The following is a 20,696-nucleotide window of genomic DNA, read 5'->3' on the forward strand; positions in this document are numbered from 1 at the left end:
CTCATCTGCCTGTCCATATACACTATAATACCTCTCATTATAACCCATTGATCAGCTTTGAATACTCCTAATTTTTTAATTTCCAGATTTGCCATGTTTTCTAATAGCAAAATTGGTTTAGTCCTAATCTGCACCATCAAGCAGTCAACATGTCAGAGACCAGTTTGGTAATTATTCTTTAGTGTACAGATCCAGAGTGTGAGGTTTTTGTTTGGGTTTTTTGTTTGTTTTTGGTTTTGTTATTTTTTTAATAATTTGGTTCTTTTCCAAGGTCCCTAAGTAAAATGCTTCCATTCAAAATGTAGTCAACAATAATTACTGAATTTTGTGAATTGATTCATCTGTATAGAAAATCAGCATTTTCCAAGAATTTCTGTGTGTCTTGATAATCTGAGTAAACTGAGAAGATTTGCCTTGGAGTTAGCTGTATGTTCCAGTGGTCTTAGGCAGAAAGAGTTTTATTTCTATTGGATGATATGCTAAGTGGAAACAACAGACTGCAAGAGAGCATTTCCCAAGTCCATCATAATCATTCAGACAATGCTTTTGTTTTGTTGGTAAACATTGTTCTTTAATTCAGAAAACAGTTTGTACTGGCCTGGGGAAGCCTATCTCATTTGATAATGGGCTCTGAATCCGGTGGATTATTGCAGGGATTTTATCTTGCAGTAATCTCCAGGGAGAAATGTACAAACAGCTGGGAGAGCAAGGAGGAGCTGCATTGTGCGGCGGGAGTTTGTGGAGCAGAATTTTGGGGTGCTGGAGTGGATCTCAATACCAACATGAATCTTTTCTGTTTTTCTCTGGTAAGTGTACATACACATGTTTTTATTTAATGGGTCAATGAGTTGATAAACTGAACTGGTGGGCGTGTTTGGATGGAAAAAAATCAAGGTGTTATATCACAGACTGTGCAAGGGTTGTGTAACAACAGCGCGTCTCTAGCATAGACAAAAGAGTTTATGTATGAGAAATTATACATAGCAAAATATGATTCAGTAAAAATAAGATGAAGCAAAAAGCATATCATAAATGTACTGCACACTATCTCTGGCTATTACAAAAACATGCAGATTTAAACATGAGGCATTTGACCCCAACACAGTAAAACACCTCATATGTATGTTAAAATTACTAAATATATGTAAGCTACGATTTGCTTTAAGCTAGGGGTTTTTTGAGGTAATAGTATCTGTTTTCCTTCTTAAGTAGTTTGGGAGAACTGGTAGAACTTTTCAAGCTTTAGTTTTCTATTAGCCAAGCATGAATACATAATCATCAGGGCTGATCCAGTCATATGGCAATATTTACTCACAGTCAGAGGAATTGATTTAAGATGCTCTTCAGGTTTTTTTTTTTTACTTTCTCTTTTTTTTTTCCCCTCTTTCCTTGCCCCAAGACAACTGGTCAGAATGAACAGGTAAATCAGGATAGGAAATCCATGGAAACTGTTTCTGTTTTCAAAGCTTAACCATCTGTCAATACTAATGCTCAGTATTAGTAATGGTAACTAGATGAGTATATTTGCTGTATTTACACAGCACAGTAGATCTGTTTGCCCATTTTTCATCTTTTGTCCAGATGTTTAGTATATCTTCCCCAAATGTTTAGAAAGAACAATAAAAATCAATATTCAAACTGCACTGACACAAATTCAAACAGGGGAGCTGCTTTGTGTAAACCGTTGTTCCTGATTGCTAATGCTAATGCTATCTTAGTGCAGAGTACTGGTGTTCTCCAGATCATAAGGATTAAAAAGATGTTTTGGAGTATTTAAAGTAAAATGCAGTGGTATTTTAGGATTCTGTCACAAAAGTCACTCATAAAAAATAATTCCCCTGGAATTCAATGGCACTTTTGGTCATAGTTTAATGTGAATACTTGTGTATTTGTTCAAAGTTAACAATGGCTTTGTGGTACAATCTGTAACAGCTTGAAAATACTCCTTTCTGAAGTTTGGGACAGAACTGTTCTAACAATATTTTACTGTTCCATTGGGGCAGCTTCTTTCCTTCTATGATGTTGTTCACTTTTTTAAAAGGTGTTGAGCCTTGTATCAGTTGAGAAATCAGCATTTAGACAAAATGTGAGGTAGATTGTGTGGATGAGAGTAGGTCAAGTTGCAGATTCTCTGTTAAACTGGGTATGCAGCAACTGGAGTTTCTGAGAGATAATGACTGCAGTAATAATGGATGTTTCAGACAAGTGAAAGCTAGTGCCATGATAGTTTCTGTAATGAAATAATTAGTTCTGTTTAAAGATTGCTGTTAAGAAGATAACCTCCATTCTTTACAAGCTTTCCATGCAAGCCATTCTGTCTGCCTTGGTAATCTTTAGAGCACCTAGCAAAACATGTCACAGGTTATCAAGATCTAAAGATAATTCATAGGTCAGTAATGTATTTCATAAAACTCAGAGCCCTGTGCAGTCCTCCCTATGCATGCGGCATGGTGCAGTTGCTTTCTGTAATCAGATTGTCTAGCTTGGAAATGAGCTAGTGAGCCAAGTATGTACACTAGCTACTTTTACTCTGTTGGCCTGTGACTATGAAAAGGCTGGCAACAAAGAGGTTGAACTATCAATATAAGGGTATTTTTCTCTTCAAGAGAGTCGAGTCAGAAATAATGCACAACAACAAAATAATTAGGCTTTAAAGACAACTTTTAAAGACACTAGAGGACCCAGTTCCTTAGCAGACGCAAATAGCCACTGATGAATAGAAATTACTGCTCATTTACATCAAGTGAACGTCTGGAGTAACTGCTAAACCTGAAACCATGTAAGAGAAGTTTAGACTACCAGCAGACAGAACAAAAAGAGCTGTCAAAAGAATTTGTATTCTTATGGAAGTATTTTCTTCACTTTGACTGACTGACAAGATTTCAGACTGCAATGAGTGTGTGCTTGTGTGTACATATGCGTATATTTTTAAAATACATTGTTTTATAGCTCAGACAATAGTTTTCTACCCTGTAGAGTATAGTGGTTGAAGTAAGCTACAACCTGTGGGAATGACAAGAATATTCTGTTTAAAAACAGAGTAGAGCTAAACTTCTGGCTGATCCAAAGTGGTGGAACACTACAGTAGTTAAAGGAACATCAGTTTATGCTGTCAGATTTGACTCTCTGTGGGTTTGCTTTCATATCTGTCCATAATACTGAGATGTATTTTTATAATGAGAGACAGTGTTATGGGCCAGTCTAGCAAGTGGTGATGTGGAGGCTGAAGACACTCAAGAATCACAAGATGGTTGTAAGGGTTTTGGAGCCTGGACTGGGCTCTGCCTTTCCCAGGGAGGCAGACAGAAATTACTCCAATCTGTTGCCACCTGGGAGCCCTTTGATATCCTAGTATGAGTCTTCCAGCATGGGGTGTTTCCCCAGCAGTACTTTGTGTCCTGAGTTGACTTCAGAATGATTTGGTTTTTCAACTGAGATTAATTTTGCATCAGACTCATTGCCTTGGTCTCAAAGTATTTGCAGGCAAATTAGATTTGCCTTCAAAACCTTGTGTCCCTTTTTCATTTACAAAATGATAGAAAGGATAAATGTCCCTTCTTTTGTAGATATATTATGTTAAAAGTTCAACCTTAGACCCTGAATTTGCAGTGTCTTTTCCATGTTATGGTGCTTAGCATGTAAGACAATTAAATCAGAACAATACTGTTTGTATTATGGACAATATACAGAGACGTGCCCAAATCAAGCACTGCTTCTGTATGAATTACAAGAAATTATGTCACCAAACCATCTGTTTTGATACCCTGCCTAATAAATGGCAGCATCCTACAAATCTAAGAAATAAAAGATATTATTGATCATCAAGTCCTTTAGTTAAGGTAGAATATTTTTCTTACATTATTTTCCTGAATCAGCTCTGGGGTTAGCACCAATTCACCTGCAACACTACCGGTTAAACCTGTCCTGAGTTATTCTCATTTCTGACAGGGTGTATTTTTACTGGTTTGGCAGCATTTACTCCTGGAAGCAGCAGAAGTGTCTCCTTAGCTGGGGCCATCTTTGACCATGGTTGTACACTTAGCCCAAATAACAGGCTTTTCAGATTTCTCTACAGAAGGGCCAATTAATAAAATACACATGTCCAGGAACGCGTCCAGGCATTGAGTCTCCCTGGCACACAAGCACCCGTGTCTGTTGTATCAGACCCTCCAAAACAAGGTAGCTGCATGCAACCTGCCTGTCAAGTGTAGTTTTGATGGTGTTTTAACAACTGTGCCAACGAATCATTTGGATGTCTGTTAGTTGACATAAAACAAGCAAGGGCCAGTGTCCTGGTTTCAGCTAGGATAGAGTTAATTGTCTTCCTAGTACAGTGCTGGTAGAGTGCTATGTTTTGAGTTCAGTATGCAAAGAATGTTGATAACACTGATGTTTTCAGTTGTTGCTCAGTAGTGTTTAGACTAAAGTCAAGGATTTTTCAGCTTCTCATGCCCAGCCAGTGAGAAAGCTGGAGGGGCACAAGAAGTTGGCACAGGACACAGCCAGGGCACCTGACCCAGACTGGACAACAGGGTATTCCATACCACGGGATGTCACATCTAGTATATAAACTGGGGGGAGTGGGGGTGGGGAATCGCCACTCAGGGACTAACTGGATGTCGATCGGCGGGTGGTGAGCAATTGCACTGTGCATCATGTGTACATTCCAATACTTTAATTATTACTGTTGTCATTTTATTAGTGGTATCATTATCATTATTAGTTTCTTCTTTTCTGTTCTATTAAACCGTTCTTATCTCAACCCACGAGTTCTACTTCTTTTCCCGATTTTCTCCCCCATCCCACTGGGTGGGGGGGAGTGAGTGAGCGGCTGCGTGATGCTTAGTTGCTGGCTGGGGTTAAACCATGATAGCCAGGGACTGTTCCAGCAGGGTGCACCAGTGCAGATGATCATGTTACAGTACCCTGGTTCATTCTTGTCCATCTTGTCATTTACTAAGAGACATGCAGCCAGGTGTATTTCTGTTTCAAAGAAAAACTGAATTTCAGTAAAGTTTCCATAAAAAAGTGGATGTGAGGAGCATGAAAGACTTCCTTACACAAAGCAATACTTAAAGACTAGATCCTACCTTCTTTGGCAGTGAACAGCGGCATTAGTAATGGAACTAATGAAGACAGGGAAGAATTTCAGATACTTAAGAGGTGCTGACATCTTGTATATCAGAAACCTGTGTAAGAAGGGCAGTAGAGAAAGGATACAACACTTCTAATCACAGGGTTGCTCAGATCAGTTATTCAAGTTGAGCACTGATCTTAGAGTTTAAGACAAATAAGATCCCTTGCATTTGTCTGTTTCTCTTCCATATGATAGCTTGCTAACCACCACTTTTGCTAGTAAAACATAAAGTTAAGTATCAAGTGAAAGTGTAATTGTCTTAGTGATTTTCAGTAGCATTGACTCATTACATATTTTATTTTGATGGTTGGTTTAAAGATGTGCTGAGAGCACAATGTAAAATATATTACATCTAATGTTATAAACTAAAACAGCCCTTGGTACTAAAAACTAATCTTTCCATGGTGCGAGATGCAGAGAAAATAAGTATTAATAAAAGTGGTATAATAGATAAATTATTAATTAGATGGAGCCTCCATATGTTAAAGAAACCATAGAGTAAATAGAAAGAAGCTAATGCTGCTATGGCTATTGGGATGTGATGTTACTTAGAAATGGATTTGACTTAAAAATATGTGTTTTAACAAAGATTACCTGAATGTGGAAAGACCATCCTCTAAAGTGTAGCATGAGTAGGAGATCTGAGTGGTTGAGGTTTGTAGTGCTTTCCTTGTAATCATCTTCATATACTCCTTGTTCATTTTAGCAGGATTGCTATCATCCCACCATACACAGGAGTTCACATATAAACACTGAGCTAGTGAATGGCCTGACTGCATTACTAAATGCTCCTCTCTCCACCTTATGATCGATCTAGTCTCTGTATGCCATGATAATAATATCATGCAAAGAAAAGAGCTACAGACAATTATTTTCATCTAGATCTGAACTAGGGTCTTTTCTCCTGTAAAATTCTTGATGCAAAGGGCCTCAAAAGGCTTTCTCATCCCATGTAGGAGAAAGGAAATGTACTAACTACTCCAGCAGTAAGTTCATATTTTCTTCTGCTCTGTCATATTGTTCTGTGATCTTTAGTGCTCAGGACTACTAAAAGAGTAGATGTGTGAAATGGAAAACTTTACTGACATTGCATTTTTTGTATAAAAGTAGACCTAACTTAAAAAAAAAATAAATTAAAAAGGAAGGAAGAAAATTTCTATTTCAGTTAAATACTTTGGGTTGCCCTGAAAGAAAGTTATTTCTTTCAGTATTTCCCTCCTACAAAGTATAAAGCCAGTCAGCAAAGAAAACTTTTGTAAACTGAAGGCATGGTCTCTCTTTGTTGGGTACTCTTTTTCTCACTCTTTTGTGCTTTCTCATTCACACTTCCTTTCTTACACTTGCTGTCTTGGCCATCCTCTCTCACACCCACTCTCTCTTGTGTGCACTCACTTCTTCTTTGTGCCTGCTCTTACTCGAGCCCGCTCTCTCAAGCACCCTCACTTTTGTTCCCTTGCTCTTTCCCACACCTTTGCCCTTTCTTGAGCCCACCCTTTCTTGCACCCTTGCACTCACTCTTTGTATTGCTCAAGTGCTCTTATTCTTATGCTCTCTTTTTGTTGTCACTCTTTGTCTTGCTATCTGTCTTTCTCAGGTGCTCTTTTTTATGACCCTTCTCAGTCTCTTTCTTTCACTCTGACTTTCTATCACTCTTTCTGTCTCTCTCTTTCTCACACACACTGCCTTTCTCATGCTTTAGCTCTTTCTCACATATTTTATTGCACACACTTGGTCTCGCATGTGCTCATGCCTTCATGCGCCCACACCTTTTCTCCTGCCCAATGTTTCTCCAACCTTCACACATGCTGTTTCTCACATGTGCTTTACCTCTCTCTCCCTTGCACGCTCACTCTTTCTCTCTCACCTTCTATCTCATGCTCATTCTCTCTCACATGAACTTGCTCTTTCTCCTATGCCTGCTTTTTCTTGCACATGGTCACAATCTTTCTAATGCCCACTCCTCCTTCTCATTACCTTGCTCTCTTTCTCACACCCCTTCTTGCACCTTTCTCATGCCCGTATGCACTTTCTCACACCACTTTCTTGTTCCTTTGCACCCTTTCTTGTGACTTTGTTCTCACTCTTTATCACACCCTCACTTTATTGCACATGCTTTCTTTTTCTCCTGCCATGTCTTTCTTTCCTGCACACTCTTATTCACATGTTATCTTTCCCTTTCTCTTTCTCTTTTCCTCTCTCTTCCCCTTCTCCCCTTCCCTCTCTCCTCCTTCTTTCCCTCCTTCTATCCTTCTTTCAATCATCCTTTCTCTAATGAACATGCTCACTGTTTCTCACATGCTGGTGCACCTGCTCCATGTCTCATGCCCTTGCTGTCCTCACAACTTGACACCCTTTCTTGTAACCCTGTGCTCTTCCTCACATACCTGTGCTTGGATTCTTGCAGGAGCTTTTTCTTGTGCTTTCTCGCTTCTTTTGTGCCATGTCTATCTTTTCCCCACACACTATCGATCTCTCTCTCCCTTTCTTGAGTGCTATCTTTCTTGAAAGCTCTCCCCACCCCTGCTCTTTATCTAGCTCTTTCTTTTTCTTGCTCTTGATCTCTCACACTGTCTCTCATTCTCACAGGCAATCACACTGTCATGGTTTAACCCCAGCCAGCAACTAAGCACCACGCAGCTGCTCACTCACTTCCCTCTCCATCCAGTGGGATGGGGGAGAGAATTGGGAAAAAAAGTAAAACTCATGGGTTGAGATAAGAACAGTCGAATAGAACAGAAGAAACTAATAATGATAATGATACCACTAATAAAATTACAATAGTAATAATAAAAGGATTGGAATATACAAGTAATGCACAATGCAGTTGCTCACCACCCGCCGATTGACGCCCAGTTAGTCCCTGAGTGGTGATCCCCCCACCCCCACTCCCCCCAGTTTATATACTAGATGTGATGTCACATGGTACGGAATACCCCTTTGGCCAGTCTGGGTCAGCTGTCCTGGCTGTGTCCCCTCCCAACTTGTGCCCCTTCAGCTTTCTTGCTGGCTGGGCACGAGAAGCTGAAAAATCCTTGACTTTAGACTAAACACTACTTAGCAACAACTGAAAACATCATTGTGTTATCAACATTCTTCTCATACCAAACTCAAAAACATAGCACTGTACCAGCTACTAGGAAGACAATTAACTCCATCCCAGCTGAAACTAGGACACGCTCTCATGTCCTTGCTCTTTCTCAGTCATTCTTTCTTGCACCCGCTCCCTTTCTCGCACCCTTACTCACTTTCTTATGCCCTTTCTCATGCCCTTTCTCATGCCCCCACCCTATTTCTTGCAACCTCATGCCCTTTCTTGTGACATTGTTCTTGTGCTTTTTCATATCCTTGCATGCAAATTCTCATGCCACCTCTCTCCTCATGCAATCTCTTTCCAGCACAGTCTCTTTATTCATATGCTCTCTCCCCCTCTTTCTGGAGCGCTTGCTTTCTCACTCACTCCTTATCTCTCTCTTTCCCTCTCTCCTTTCTCTCTTATGCTCACCTTCTCATGCTTGCTCCTTTTCTCACATCTTCACATCCTTTCTTGCAGCCTCATGCCCTTTCTCACAACCTAGCACCCTAACAACCTCAAATCCTTTCTTTCAAACTCACAACACATCCTTTCTCACAACCTCATGCTTGCTTTCTCAGGCACACAGCATTTCTTGCACTATGCCTCTCTCTTTCTCTTTCCACCTCTCTCTCATGCTCTCTATTCCTTGCTTACTCCCTCCTTCCTTTTCTTGCTTGCTCATGCCCTCACTCTCTTTCTACTGTGCCCCCCTTTCTTCTATACACTCATGCTTTCTTGTGCACTCACTTTCTCAAGTGCTTTCACTTTCTCTTGCTCTTGCTTTCTCATGTGCTCACTCTTTCTTCTGTACTTGCTTTTTCTCACATATTCACACACACTGCACCCTTGACCCTGCTTTCTCTTGTGTCCACCCTTTCCCCATCTTCATCCTCAGCCTATCACTCTGTCTCTCAATTTCTCCTTCCCATTTTCCCTCTTCTCTCTTTCTGTCTCCTACTGTCTCCTCTCTCTCCTTCTCCCTCTTTTCATCAGGTGCACTCTTTCCTGTGCATGCTCGCTTTTTCTCATGTGTGCTTGTTCTCATGCCCTCATGTCCTTTCTTTTAACTCTGCACTATTTCATAGAATCATAGAATCACAGAATCATTTAGGTTGGAAAAGACCCTCAAGATCATCGAGTCCAACTATAAACCTAACACTGCCAAGTCCACCAATAAACGATGTCCCTAAGTAAGTGCCACACCTATACGTCTTTTGAATACCTCCAGGGATGGTGACTCAACCACTTCCCTGGGCAGCCTGCTCCAGTGCTTGATAACCCTCTCAGTGAAGAAATTTTTCCTAATATCCAGTCTAAACCTCCCCTGGTGCAACTTGAGGCCAATTCCTCTCATCCTATCACTTGTTACCTGGGAGAAGAGACCGACCCCCACCTCACTACAATCTCCTTTCAGGTACTTGTAGAGAGCTATAAGGTCTCCCCTCAGCCTCCTTTTCTCCAGACTAAACAACCCCAGTTCCCTCAGCTGCTCCTCATAAGACTTGTGCTCTAGACCCTTCACCAGCTTTGTTGCTCCTCTTTGGACGAGCTCCAGCACCTCAAGGTCTTTCTTGTAGTGAGGGGCCCAAAACTGAACACAGTATTCAAGATGCAGCCTCAACAGTGCCAAGTACAGCAGACAATCACATCCCTAGTCCTGCTGGCCACACAATTTCTGATACAAGCCATTGTGCCCATTCTTGCAAACTCATGCTCGCTCTTTCTTACCCACTCACACTAGCTTTCTCGCATGCACTCCCTCGTGCCATCTCTCTACTTCACATACTCTCCCTGTTTCTTGCTCTGTCCCCCCCTTCCTTCTTGCACGCTCTCTTACTCTGTCCCTTTCTCCCTTTTCCTTTATCTTTCTTCTTTGTGCACCCTTGTTTTTTCTTGCAAGTAATCATGTTCTTTCTTGTGGCCACTCTCTTTCTCACATCCATGCTTTTCTTCACACCCTATCTTGCACTTTCATGCCCTTTCTTGCCACCTCACTCATTCTTTCTCATGCCCTTGCACTCACTCTCTCATGTGCACGTTTTCTCTCCCTTCCACACTCCCTGTTTCTTGCACACACGCTCTCTCTTTCTTGAGTTCTCTCTTTCTCTAACTCCTTTCTCTTCCCCCCTCACTTGTTTTCTCTTTCATTTTCTATATTCTTGTCTCCTCCTCTCTATTCTCCTCTCTTTTTGTCTCTTTGCATCTCTGTCTCTTCTTCTGTTTCTTGCTTTACCCCTCTCTCTCACTCCTTAGCTCTTTCTCTCTCATGTGTGAACACATACTTTCTCATGTACACCTGCTCTTTATCACACCTGATCATGCTTTTCTGTGCTCACTCACTCTCTTGTGCTCTTGCTCTTTCTTGCACCAATGCACCCCTTTTCGTGCCCTGGTGCTCTCTCATGGCCGTGCCTCCATTGCTGTAATGTTACCCTCTTTCTCGTGACCTTGCACCCTTTCTTGCAACCTTGTCCTTGCTTTCTTATGCCCTTGTGCTTTCTCACACCACCTATCTTTCCTAAATAGCCCGTCTTATTAGTGCGCTCTGTCTCCCTCACAAACCCTACCTCACTCATTCACACTCCCTCATTGTCTGTCTCGCTTTTCCCCCTCTTTCTCTCTCTTATGCCTTCTTTCTCTCCCTCTTTTCCCTCTCCCTCTCATTCTCATGCCAACTTTTTCTTTCTTTCCCTCTCTCTCCTCTAATTACCCTCTCCTTTTTTGTCTCTCCCTCTTTACCACTCTTTAATGTGCTCACGCTTTAACTCCCTTTCTTATGTCTGTTGTTATTATTTTTTGTGCCCTTCCTTGTTCTCACAACCTTGTTCTTTCTTGCATGCTTGCTCTCCCTTGTTTCTTGTGTGCTGGCTCTTTTTCTTGTTCCATCACACTCATCCTTTCTCATGCTCACTCTTTCTCATGCAAACTTTCTCCCCCTCTTTCTTGAGAGCTTTCTTTCTTGGGGGCCCTTTCTCTCTCCCCCCTCTATCTAGTTCTCTTTCTCTCACATGCAGTTGCTCTTTCTCGCAGTTGATAACATTTTCTTGTGCTTGTTCCCTTTCTCTCAACCTGTTCTCTTTCTCCTGTCCCTTTCTGACAACTCCCATTCTCATGACCTCACCCCCTTTCTTGTGACCTCACACCCTTTCTCTCAATCTCATCCTTGTTCTTTCTTATGCTCTCACACTCATTTTCTCGTGCCTGCTTTCTCTCCTGTCATACTGTCACTTGGATCTTGGTGTGGTCCCTCTCTCTATCTCTTTTTGAGCTTTATCTCCCAGCTTTATTTCCCCCTCTGGTCTGTGTCTCCCTCTTTCTTCCTCTTCCCACTTGTTCTTCCTCATTCTTGCTCTCTTTCAGACACTATCTCTTTCTTGCCCCCTCTCTCTCACACTCAAACTTTCTTGCACACTTGCTCTTTCACCCACTTGCTCTGCTTTGCACGACCCACTCTCTTTATTTCACCCTCATGCCCTTTCTCATGCCCTTGCTCCCTTTCTTGAGACTTCACTGTCACTCATTCTTATGCCCTCATGCTCACTTTCTTGCACTTCCTCTCCCTCTTTCTTGAGAGCTGCCTTTCTCACAGGTGCTCCCTTTCTACCTTGCACGCACTCACTATTTCTTACATGCACACTCTTTCTCACAAGTACACTCTTTCTCACAAGTTGTCTTGCTCTTTCTTGTGCTTGCTCCATTTCTCACATCCTCTCTGTCTCATGGCCTTGCAACTGCTCTTACACCCTCTCCCCCATTCTCATGACCTCATGCCCTTTCTCACAACCTCACTCTCACTGTTTCTCATGCCCTCATGCTCACTTTCTTGCACATACTTTCTATTTCTTACAAAATTGCTCTTTCACGCACCATCTTTTCCTCACACACACTCTCTCTGTATTATCCATGTGATCTCTCTCTCCCTTTCCAAACTGTTTCATGATCTCTCCCACTCTTTCCTTCTCCATCACTCTTCCCCTCCCTCTCCCTTGCTCTTTCTCTCTGTTTCCCCCTAATAATTTTCTCTCATGGGCACTCTTCCACCCATACTTCCTTTCTTGTGCCTGCTCCTTTTCTGAGGCCATCACATCCTTTCTTGTGCCAGTGCTTCCTTTCTAATACCATGGTGCCCTTTCTTGCACCCTCACACTCTGTTTTTCTCATGCCCTCATGCTTGCTTTCTCATGCATGCTTTTTCTTCCACCTCCCATCTTTTTCTAGCACTCTCTTTCTCACATTCTCTCTTCCCCCCTCTTTCTTGCACTTTCTCTTCTTTGCATGTGCACTTTCTTGCACCTTTGCTCACGCATGATTGCACTGGTTTTTTGCACACTCTCTTTTTCAAACACTCACCCTCTCTCATGCTCTTGCCTTTCTTGTGCTCGTGCTTTTCTCTGTGTGCTTGCTTTCTTGTGTTCTCATGCTCTCTTGCTCTCAACCCTGCCCCTTCTTGCACTCACCCTTTCCTGTGTCCTCATGCTCGCTCTTTCTCACATGAGCTTTCTCTTTTTTGGTGAGCATTCTTTCTGATGTGCACTCTCTCTCTCTCTCTCTCTCTCTCACGTGTACTTTTTCTTTCTCCCTCGTGCATTTTCTTTCTCACGTGCTCACCCTCTTGCATGCAGGCTTCTTTTCTTGTGATCTTTCCTTTTCTCATGCCCTTGATTTTTCTCCCATACTTACTTTCTTGTGCCCTCACACCCTTTCTCAAAACCTTGTGCTAGATCCTTTTCACACCCTCATGCTTGCTTTCTCACACATGTATTCTTTCTCAGTCCATCTCTCTCTTCCCCCCTGCATCCCTTCTCTCTCCTTTTTGTGCTGTCTCCCTCTTTATTCCTTGTGCATTACCTTTCTGGAGTGCTCCCCCTTTCTTGTGGCCTTGCTTTTTTGGTGCCCTCCTTCTTTTTTGCACACTCATTCTTCCTTGCACATGCTTGCTGTTTCTCATGCAACCACACTCTCACATGCTTAGGTACTTTATCCCACCCTTGTGCCTTCCTTTCTTCTGCTCATCCCTTCCCATGCCTTCACACTCATTGTTTTTCACATGGGCTTTCTTTCTCATCTAATCTTTCACACACACTCTTTCTCTCCCTCATTCTTTAACACTCTTTCTCACATGCTCTCTCTCTTGATCTCACCCTCCCTCTTTCTCTTTCACTATTTCTTGCTTTATTTAACTTTTGCTTTTTCTTGCTTTCTCACTCTTTCTGTCTCACCCCCTCTCTCTTTCTGTCTCTTTCCATCATGCTCACACTATTTTCTCATTCACATTCATGCTGACTTTTTCTTGCACACTTGCTCTTTCTGGATATTGGTACACTCTTTCTCACGCCCACTCCTTTTCTCATGTCCTCACTCTCTTTCTCATCCGTGGTCTCTTTGTTGCACCTTCACTTTCTTTTTCACAACCTTGCACCCTTCCTTGCTACCTTGTGGCCTTACCTGCAACCATGCACTTGCTCTTTCCTATGCCCTCATGGCTCGCTTTCTTCCTCATGCCATCTCTTTCTTGCACCTTTCCACACATTCTCTTTCTTACACACCATTTCCCTCTTTCTTGTGTGCTCTTTCTCGCACTCTTGTGTGCATGCACTCACTCATTCTCATGCCTTTGCTCTCTTGCTCACTTTCTTGTTCATGCTCACACTCTTTCTGTGCATCCTCTTTCTTGAATGCCCTCCCTTTCTCACACCCTTGCCCTTTCCATGTCCTTGCTCTTTTTGGTGCACTCCTTTCTAGTGCCCTCACTCTTTTTCATTCCCTGGCTCTCCTCACATGCACTTGCTATTTCTCATGCATTTACTCCCTCTCACACACACTCACATGCTTCCTCATGCATTCACACCCTTTCCCATGCCCTTACGCTCACTCTTCCTCAGGCGAGCTTTCTCTTTCTCACTTGATATCTTTCTCATGCTCTCTTTCTTGACCCCTCTCACTCTCATTCACTGTCTCAGTTTCTCTCACTTGCTCTCATGCATTCTTTCTCTTCCCTTTCCTATCTTGTAACTTTATTCTCTTCTTCACCTGCTCTCTCTTCTGTGTGCTTGCTCTTCCTGTGCACTTGCTTTTTCTTCTCTCATGTGCACTCCTGCTTTCTCGTGTGCTCCACCTCTTGCATGCATCCCCTTTCTCATGCCCTCACTCTTTTTCATGTGCTTCCTGTTACTCATGCCCTCACTTTCTCATGTGCACTTGCTCTTTTTCTGCATACTTGCTTTTTCTTATACACCTGCTTTTCCTCACACCCTCGTGCTCCATCTTACATGAGCTTTCTCTCGTTTGAGCTTTCTCACACTCTCCCTCTCTCCCTCTCTTAAGCACTCATTCTCATGTGCTCCCCCTTATGCTCTCACTTTCTCTCTCATTGTCTTCTATCTTTTTCTCTCTCCCCATCTCTTCGCCCTCTCTCATGCTTGCTCTTCCCTCCCTTCTCTCTTTCACATTGTTTTCCTTCTCTGTCTTCTTTTTATCTTTTTTAACCTGTCTCCTCTCTCTCCTTTCACCTTTCCTTGCCCTCTCTTTTCCCTCTTCTTTTCTCTCTCTAACGCTCTCTCTTTCACACAAGCTCTCTTTTATGCTTCCATCTCTAATTAAATACTCTCTCATCAAAATTTTGTAGTATTCCCTATTGAGGGAGAAGTATATGGTTACATTTTACATTGCAGAATCCTGGAAGTGTGTAACAAGGTTTTAAACTCATCATTTTTGTCTAGAAATGCTCAATCCACAACTTCAGACTGTGAGCCTGAACCGTCATTGCTACATGGCAACATACTTACAGTAAGAAAAAATAATATTCTTATGAAAAAACACAGTTGCTGTCAAAACCCAGGCTCAGCTGGCTGTTAGGAGCACAAGCCACGTGTAATGTGCTTCATAAGCCATGCACCACTTTCCCAGGAAGCATTAACTCATTAGTTCCTAGAATAAATTCCAGTATATGACTCGAGTATTTTCAAGAGGTTCAACTTGTAATATTTCTCCCACAACATTTATCTTGGCATATCAAGACTCTAGTAGACAGAAGCAAATAAAGATCCATAGATAAACTTTGTGGCTGCAAAAATTAGTCATGTCTTTGAACTGCTGTTCCACCAGTCAATAACATTGCCTGTAAAGCTTTACATATTAACAATATAACTTCAAATATATGTCTGTGTTTATCTTCTGTACTAGAGGAACAAATGCTTTTAAATAATAGTATACCATGTTAATTTCAATGGTGTTGCTCTGCTGTAAGTCACACTGCTATAAATTAGATTTATTCCTTAATTAATGCAGTTAAAAGCAGTAATCAAAATTCATTGGAAAAATATTCAGTGCAGATCAAAGTGGCAACATCTAAAATCTAGGATCATTAGTTAGAGTGTCTTTAGTTTTACCATCTGCTTTCATTTAGCTCTTGAATTATGGAATGGTGGTGTGTATATGTAATCCTGGCTCTTGGAGTTGTGGGATAAATGTGAAAATCTTAGTTTCTGTTACAATGTTTATATTCTTGGTGGTTGGAGAAAAAGAACCCTTACATGTGCATTATAACATAGAGTTCAAAAATTTGAATGCAAATAGCCTTTATTTTTAATTCTGTCCATTCTCATTATTTTGGGGGCCTAAATCATGACTCTCAAATTGTGGGAGCTGGCTGCATTGTTTCGATTTATTTCTAAGGAATAAGGTTACCTTTCTGCATCAAATTAGCTTTTTTCCATAGAGAAGAAGTACTAAGTATAAAACATTTTTATGATTCATATAGAAATTTTAATGGTTTATAGTTTTCATAGTTTTCACAGGAATTTTCATGTAGTGTTCAGGTGGAGATATACACCTGATTTTATGCCTTCTGAGCAGATAATGTTCATTTTTGCTGTACCCTCAGCTTTACGCGTGTCAATCTGTGGAATCTGTGCCATGATACTGTGAACTCCAGCATTTGGGTACTTACTTATAATCAATTCCTATATGGTTTTTTAGAGAAAGAATTAAATAAAGGATTTCAAAAGACAGGTGAGGAAAATCACTCTATTTTGTAAATTGCAGAAACTGATTGCTTTTTTAATTACTATTATTTTAATGTGTTTACAAGTGTTCATCTTTGAAAACCTGTTTAAATGTATTTTAGGAGGGCTCAATGGACAGCTTGTATGAGCCTGTCCCAGAACATCAAGAACCCAAGGATACAATTACTATTGACAGCCAAGCTAGCACTCCAGTGAGCATGCATGTAAGCTGTGGACCACCTGATAGGTCTATGTCTTTGGTAAGTAAAATTTAATTGCAAAGTATGCAATGTATTTTGCAAAAAACTATTACTCTGTATGTGGGCACATGTGTGTTCAGCTGGCTTAACTGCCAGTTTGAACTATTTAGGCTCTTTAAGGCCACTGTTCAAATCTCTTTTCTGTAGCCAATGACCTGATTTCTGTCCAGTCTTAACAAGCATGCTTGAAAAACAGGTCATGAGTTTCTGTACAGCAGGCAGCAAAGTGAGATTAGTGCAGCTTCACTGTACGAGGGAATTTCTCTTTGCAAGTAATAGCATGTGAAAATGCTGGGTACAGATATTAGTCAAGTTTGTCTCTACAGGATATACTATTGGTGTCTTTGGTTGTCCTTTTTATTAATAAAAAAATGCATTTGTAAAGTGTGAGTTGTATGAATTTTGTAACTGACGGCCTCTGGAACAACCTTTACATTTTACAAGACTTCATTAGGCAAACATGTGAAGGAGGTTTTTTTCTTTCTAAATAATGTTACCCTACTTAATCCTTTATTATTGGTATGTTATTGGTATAATATATCATTGAGGCTTTGACAAATACTTTAACATAGTATACTAAATTTCATAATCTTTTTCATTTCATAATCTCTGTTCTTTGCTCCTTCATTTATAATTACTATCTCTATCTATAGCAACATATGATGCAGCCTGGTGAAGGAATAAAGAGAAGGCAGCATGTTCATTATTCAAAGAAGAGAGACTGCCCTCCATTCAGAATTATGCCAAGCTTTACCTATGTGCAATCTGGGTTAGGTACCGTGTACCTATGAGACTGCTGGGCCTATGGTATTGCAATATCACAAAGCAGGTTTGCACACAGGACTTGTGTGGAGAAAGTGCTGGAGCTGGTGGGATAGGAGAATGCCTGGGGAACTGTGGCATGCACTTCTTGAATTCCTAAAGGAATGGAAATAACTGCTCTTCTCAGACCCTTCTGCTGCAACCATCTTACTCTGTGAATGTCTCTCTTTTCCAGATAATCTCCTTGGTGCTTTATATAATGGCCCTGGTTTTGAGAGCGTAGCAGTGCAGAGATCTGAAGATGATTCCTCATAGCATCAGCACAGATCTATGAGCCTGGGCTTTGAAATGTGCCTACTTTATAATTTTACTGCAGTAGGTGGTAGATGCTCTCCTGTGTGACAGGTTTCTCCCCATTATCAGGTTGTGACCTTGTTACTATAAGAATAAGCCACTTCTACACTGTTCCAGCTAAGTGTGTTTAATCACGATTATGAAATATGGCTGTAACCTGATCCTAGCATGCTTGCAGTATTTCAGTTGTGTGAAGCTCTAGCTATTTGGCTAGGGCTGGGTTACAAAACCGTATTGAAACATGCCATTCTACTAACAAAGCTGGACATTATAGTTCAGCTCCTACATGCACTCAGTCTTTTTCCCCTTTGCTGTGACTACAAACCAACTTAATAGTTAATGACAACTACACTAATATTTCCTTGTCCAATAGATGTTTATCTGCTAGGAACAGTATTTAGACAAAGTAAAATGAAAATTAAAAGCAGATTCTTTTTTTGGTTTGCACCCAGCATGTGACATATGACATCCCGATATACTTTGCAATAGATAACTACTAAAAATTATCCTTTATCTTGTCAAGATATGGTAAAGACACATCCATAGCACTGTGCTTTGCTATGGTTTTCACAATGTGTAAGACTAAGAATTAAAACTACAGTGATGTTTACGTCAGGCTTTTTGTTTCTTGCTTTTTCTTGTTTTGTTCTGTTTTCTGATTTGACAACTTTACTTCAGACTCTTAAATATATCAGTATAGAGTTAGGCTTCATAAATTTTTTGGCTAAATAAGAGCAATCAACCTATCCAATACAGAATTTTATTTTCATTGAGCCATCTTAGAGAAGCAGATTTGCTACTAGTGTAGGATTAGAAAATCCTGTACATTAATCTGAACAAATTGTAGCAAAACATTTTTTACATTGGTCAGTGCTATTTTTGTGGGATGGCCCTGCATAGTCCATGAAGATACATATACAGCAGTGAATAGAAGAATCCAGCACTTTGGTTTCTGCTAACTCTTATCATACATTTCTGTTTTCCTAAAGAGGATATTTTACTGATGGCACATTTATTCATCACTAAATTTAAATTTCATCATCAGTAAAAGCAATGCTAAATGGGTAAGCAAACTGTTGGCTCACTAGATATTAACAAGAAGCTTCCTAAAACTGGCTATGAGTTTTATTTTGTTCTGTTTGGGAGAATATTCAGCTCGGCACTTAACTAAAAATAACGGCTGGATGCTGTGTCACTGTGCTGGCTGTAGAATCAACATGATTATTTATAAAATGCTCTCTAGAAATGGAAAACAAGATTAGTGATGATGTGTCAGCAGTAAGACCTATGGAAAAATGTCGCTAAGGCCAAAGGACTGTGTGTAATCTTATCTGCTATTTCTAGCATGTGAGTTATTAGACCTACACCTTGGATGAAGCCGTTAAGCTTATTAACTGAGCCCATTTGTACTTCTCTCCCATTTTTAATTCCGTCACTTGGTTCCAGACTGCAGGGCGGCCCCCACAGCATGATAAATTCAGAACATTATTGGCTCCCTCAGGCCCTGATTTAGCCATCTATCATTATTCAGTAATGCACATACTTAAGTGCACTGCAAAGTAGGTGTGGGCTCGAGTGTATGTTTAAATGGTTGGCTGAACCATGGCCATGCAGGTTCCAAAGAGCTATTAAATCTCCTGAGGGTGGAGCAGCCTGGCACGGCACATTTCCTCCTTAAGAGGCTTTGCCCCCTTTCTTTTTTCTATACAATGTCAGAAATCAACAGGGCAGGCGTTCAAGGTCTGCTCCCCTCAACTTAAAAAAGGGAGGCTAGGGCTAGCAGAATTTTTTCCTTATACTGCAGCAAGGTAGTTATTTTCTTGCAGTTATCTTGTCTGTTGTGATTTGTCCTAATCATACCTGGGCTGTGACATTCTTCTGGAGACGTGGGAAATATAGGGTACTGTGGTCACTGAACCTGTGCAGGACATAATTCAGTGAACATACTCTTTGGGCACCTTTTTTGACCATGATTATTTTTGCTCCTGGCCAAATATCTGCCCAAATGACACATCCTGGATAAAGAAGAATCTCTCTTCCATGTGCAGTGTTCTTCTCCTTCACATAACTTAGAAGACCTGTTTAGTACACGAAATGTTTTGCTTGTGAGGTTCCCACTCCGGGTTCCTGTGGTATTTCTTGTGCTTGTTATACACACTTGCCTTTTGATTTTAATCCTCTCAGGGAATTGGCCTGTTAACTTTTTCGTTACTTCGTCTGTTGCTCAGCTTCAGTAATATGCTCAGACAGAAAGGAAAAAATAGATTTATGGAGTTGTTTTTGAACCTTATGCATAGCAAAGCTGAATTGGACCTTCTTCAGAAAGAAGTTGGTAGACAACAGTATGTAATGAATCATATGGGTACTCTTTGCCTGTAACTATGCTACTAACTGAGAAAATGAATTTCTACCTCTTGTAGCTTGGTGTTTCAGTCTTCTACCTCATGAGCTGTCTTAAGCTTCTCAAGGAAAGAGTCTTCAGTATTAAAACTATTTTCATATATTTCCTGTCAGATTGCAATCACCAAATGTCATGAGATCCACATATTTTTTCAACTGCTGACCGTGATATGATCAACTACCCTGCATATCAGAAAAGTGACAAATAATTCATCAGTCTTTCTAAGTTATTGCCAGGAAAATCACAATCATGATACCTGCTTTAATCTGCAGTGTTATAATTGGCATTTGATTCCAGTGAGGGAAAGAAGAGGGCTAGTTATCTGAAATTATCATTTCCCTGTTTGCAAGTCTTAACAGACACAGGAGCTCTAGCTTTCTCAGCCAACTTGTAAACACCAAAGAGACTCATTCAATTATTTAATTCAGAGTTATTTGACAAAAGCAGGGAGGAAAGGACTTTATTAATAATTTCATAATGCTGAGTTTCCACATGTGCAGTTTGTTTCTAGGAAACAGATCGCTCATATTTGGGATGGGGAAGGAACAAATTGTTCTCATAAACAAGGTAATTATGCACTTCAGAGAATGTGGAAAGTAGAGTCTAGAATAACCTTAATTTACATTCTAAGATAAAAGATGTTTTTAAAACTGCTTAATTTCTAATTTCAGATTAAAGTTACATACGATTTTAAGAGTAGCCAAAT

At 40.6% G+C, this 20,696-nt stretch overlaps 1 protein-coding gene across 2 annotated transcripts in view; it reads left to right on the plus strand.

Annotated features, from left to right (window-relative positions):
- Positions 1-20,696, plus strand: part of SAMSN1 (SAM domain, SH3 domain and nuclear localization signals 1) — a 123,265-nt gene that overhangs the window by 21,327 nt on the left and 81,242 nt on the right. Inside the window, exons 2-3 of one of the 2 annotated variants that reach the window (XM_052794109.1) lie at positions 670-806; positions 16,336-16,473. In XM_052794109.1, coding sequence (XP_052650069.1) covers positions 783-806; positions 16,336-16,473 — 162 coding nt within the window. In that variant the 5' untranslated portion in view covers positions 670-782. Of the gene's footprint in view, positions 1-608; positions 807-16,335; positions 16,474-20,696 lie in introns of those variants that run through there. The other variant, XM_052794108.1, reaches the window with a different exon arrangement.

The sequence above is a fragment of the Harpia harpyja genome, chromosome 8, assembly GCF_026419915.1.
Source record: "Harpia harpyja isolate bHarHar1 chromosome 8, bHarHar1 primary haplotype, whole genome shotgun sequence".
Classification (NCBI taxonomy): domain Eukaryota; kingdom Metazoa; phylum Chordata; class Aves; order Accipitriformes; family Accipitridae; genus Harpia; species Harpia harpyja.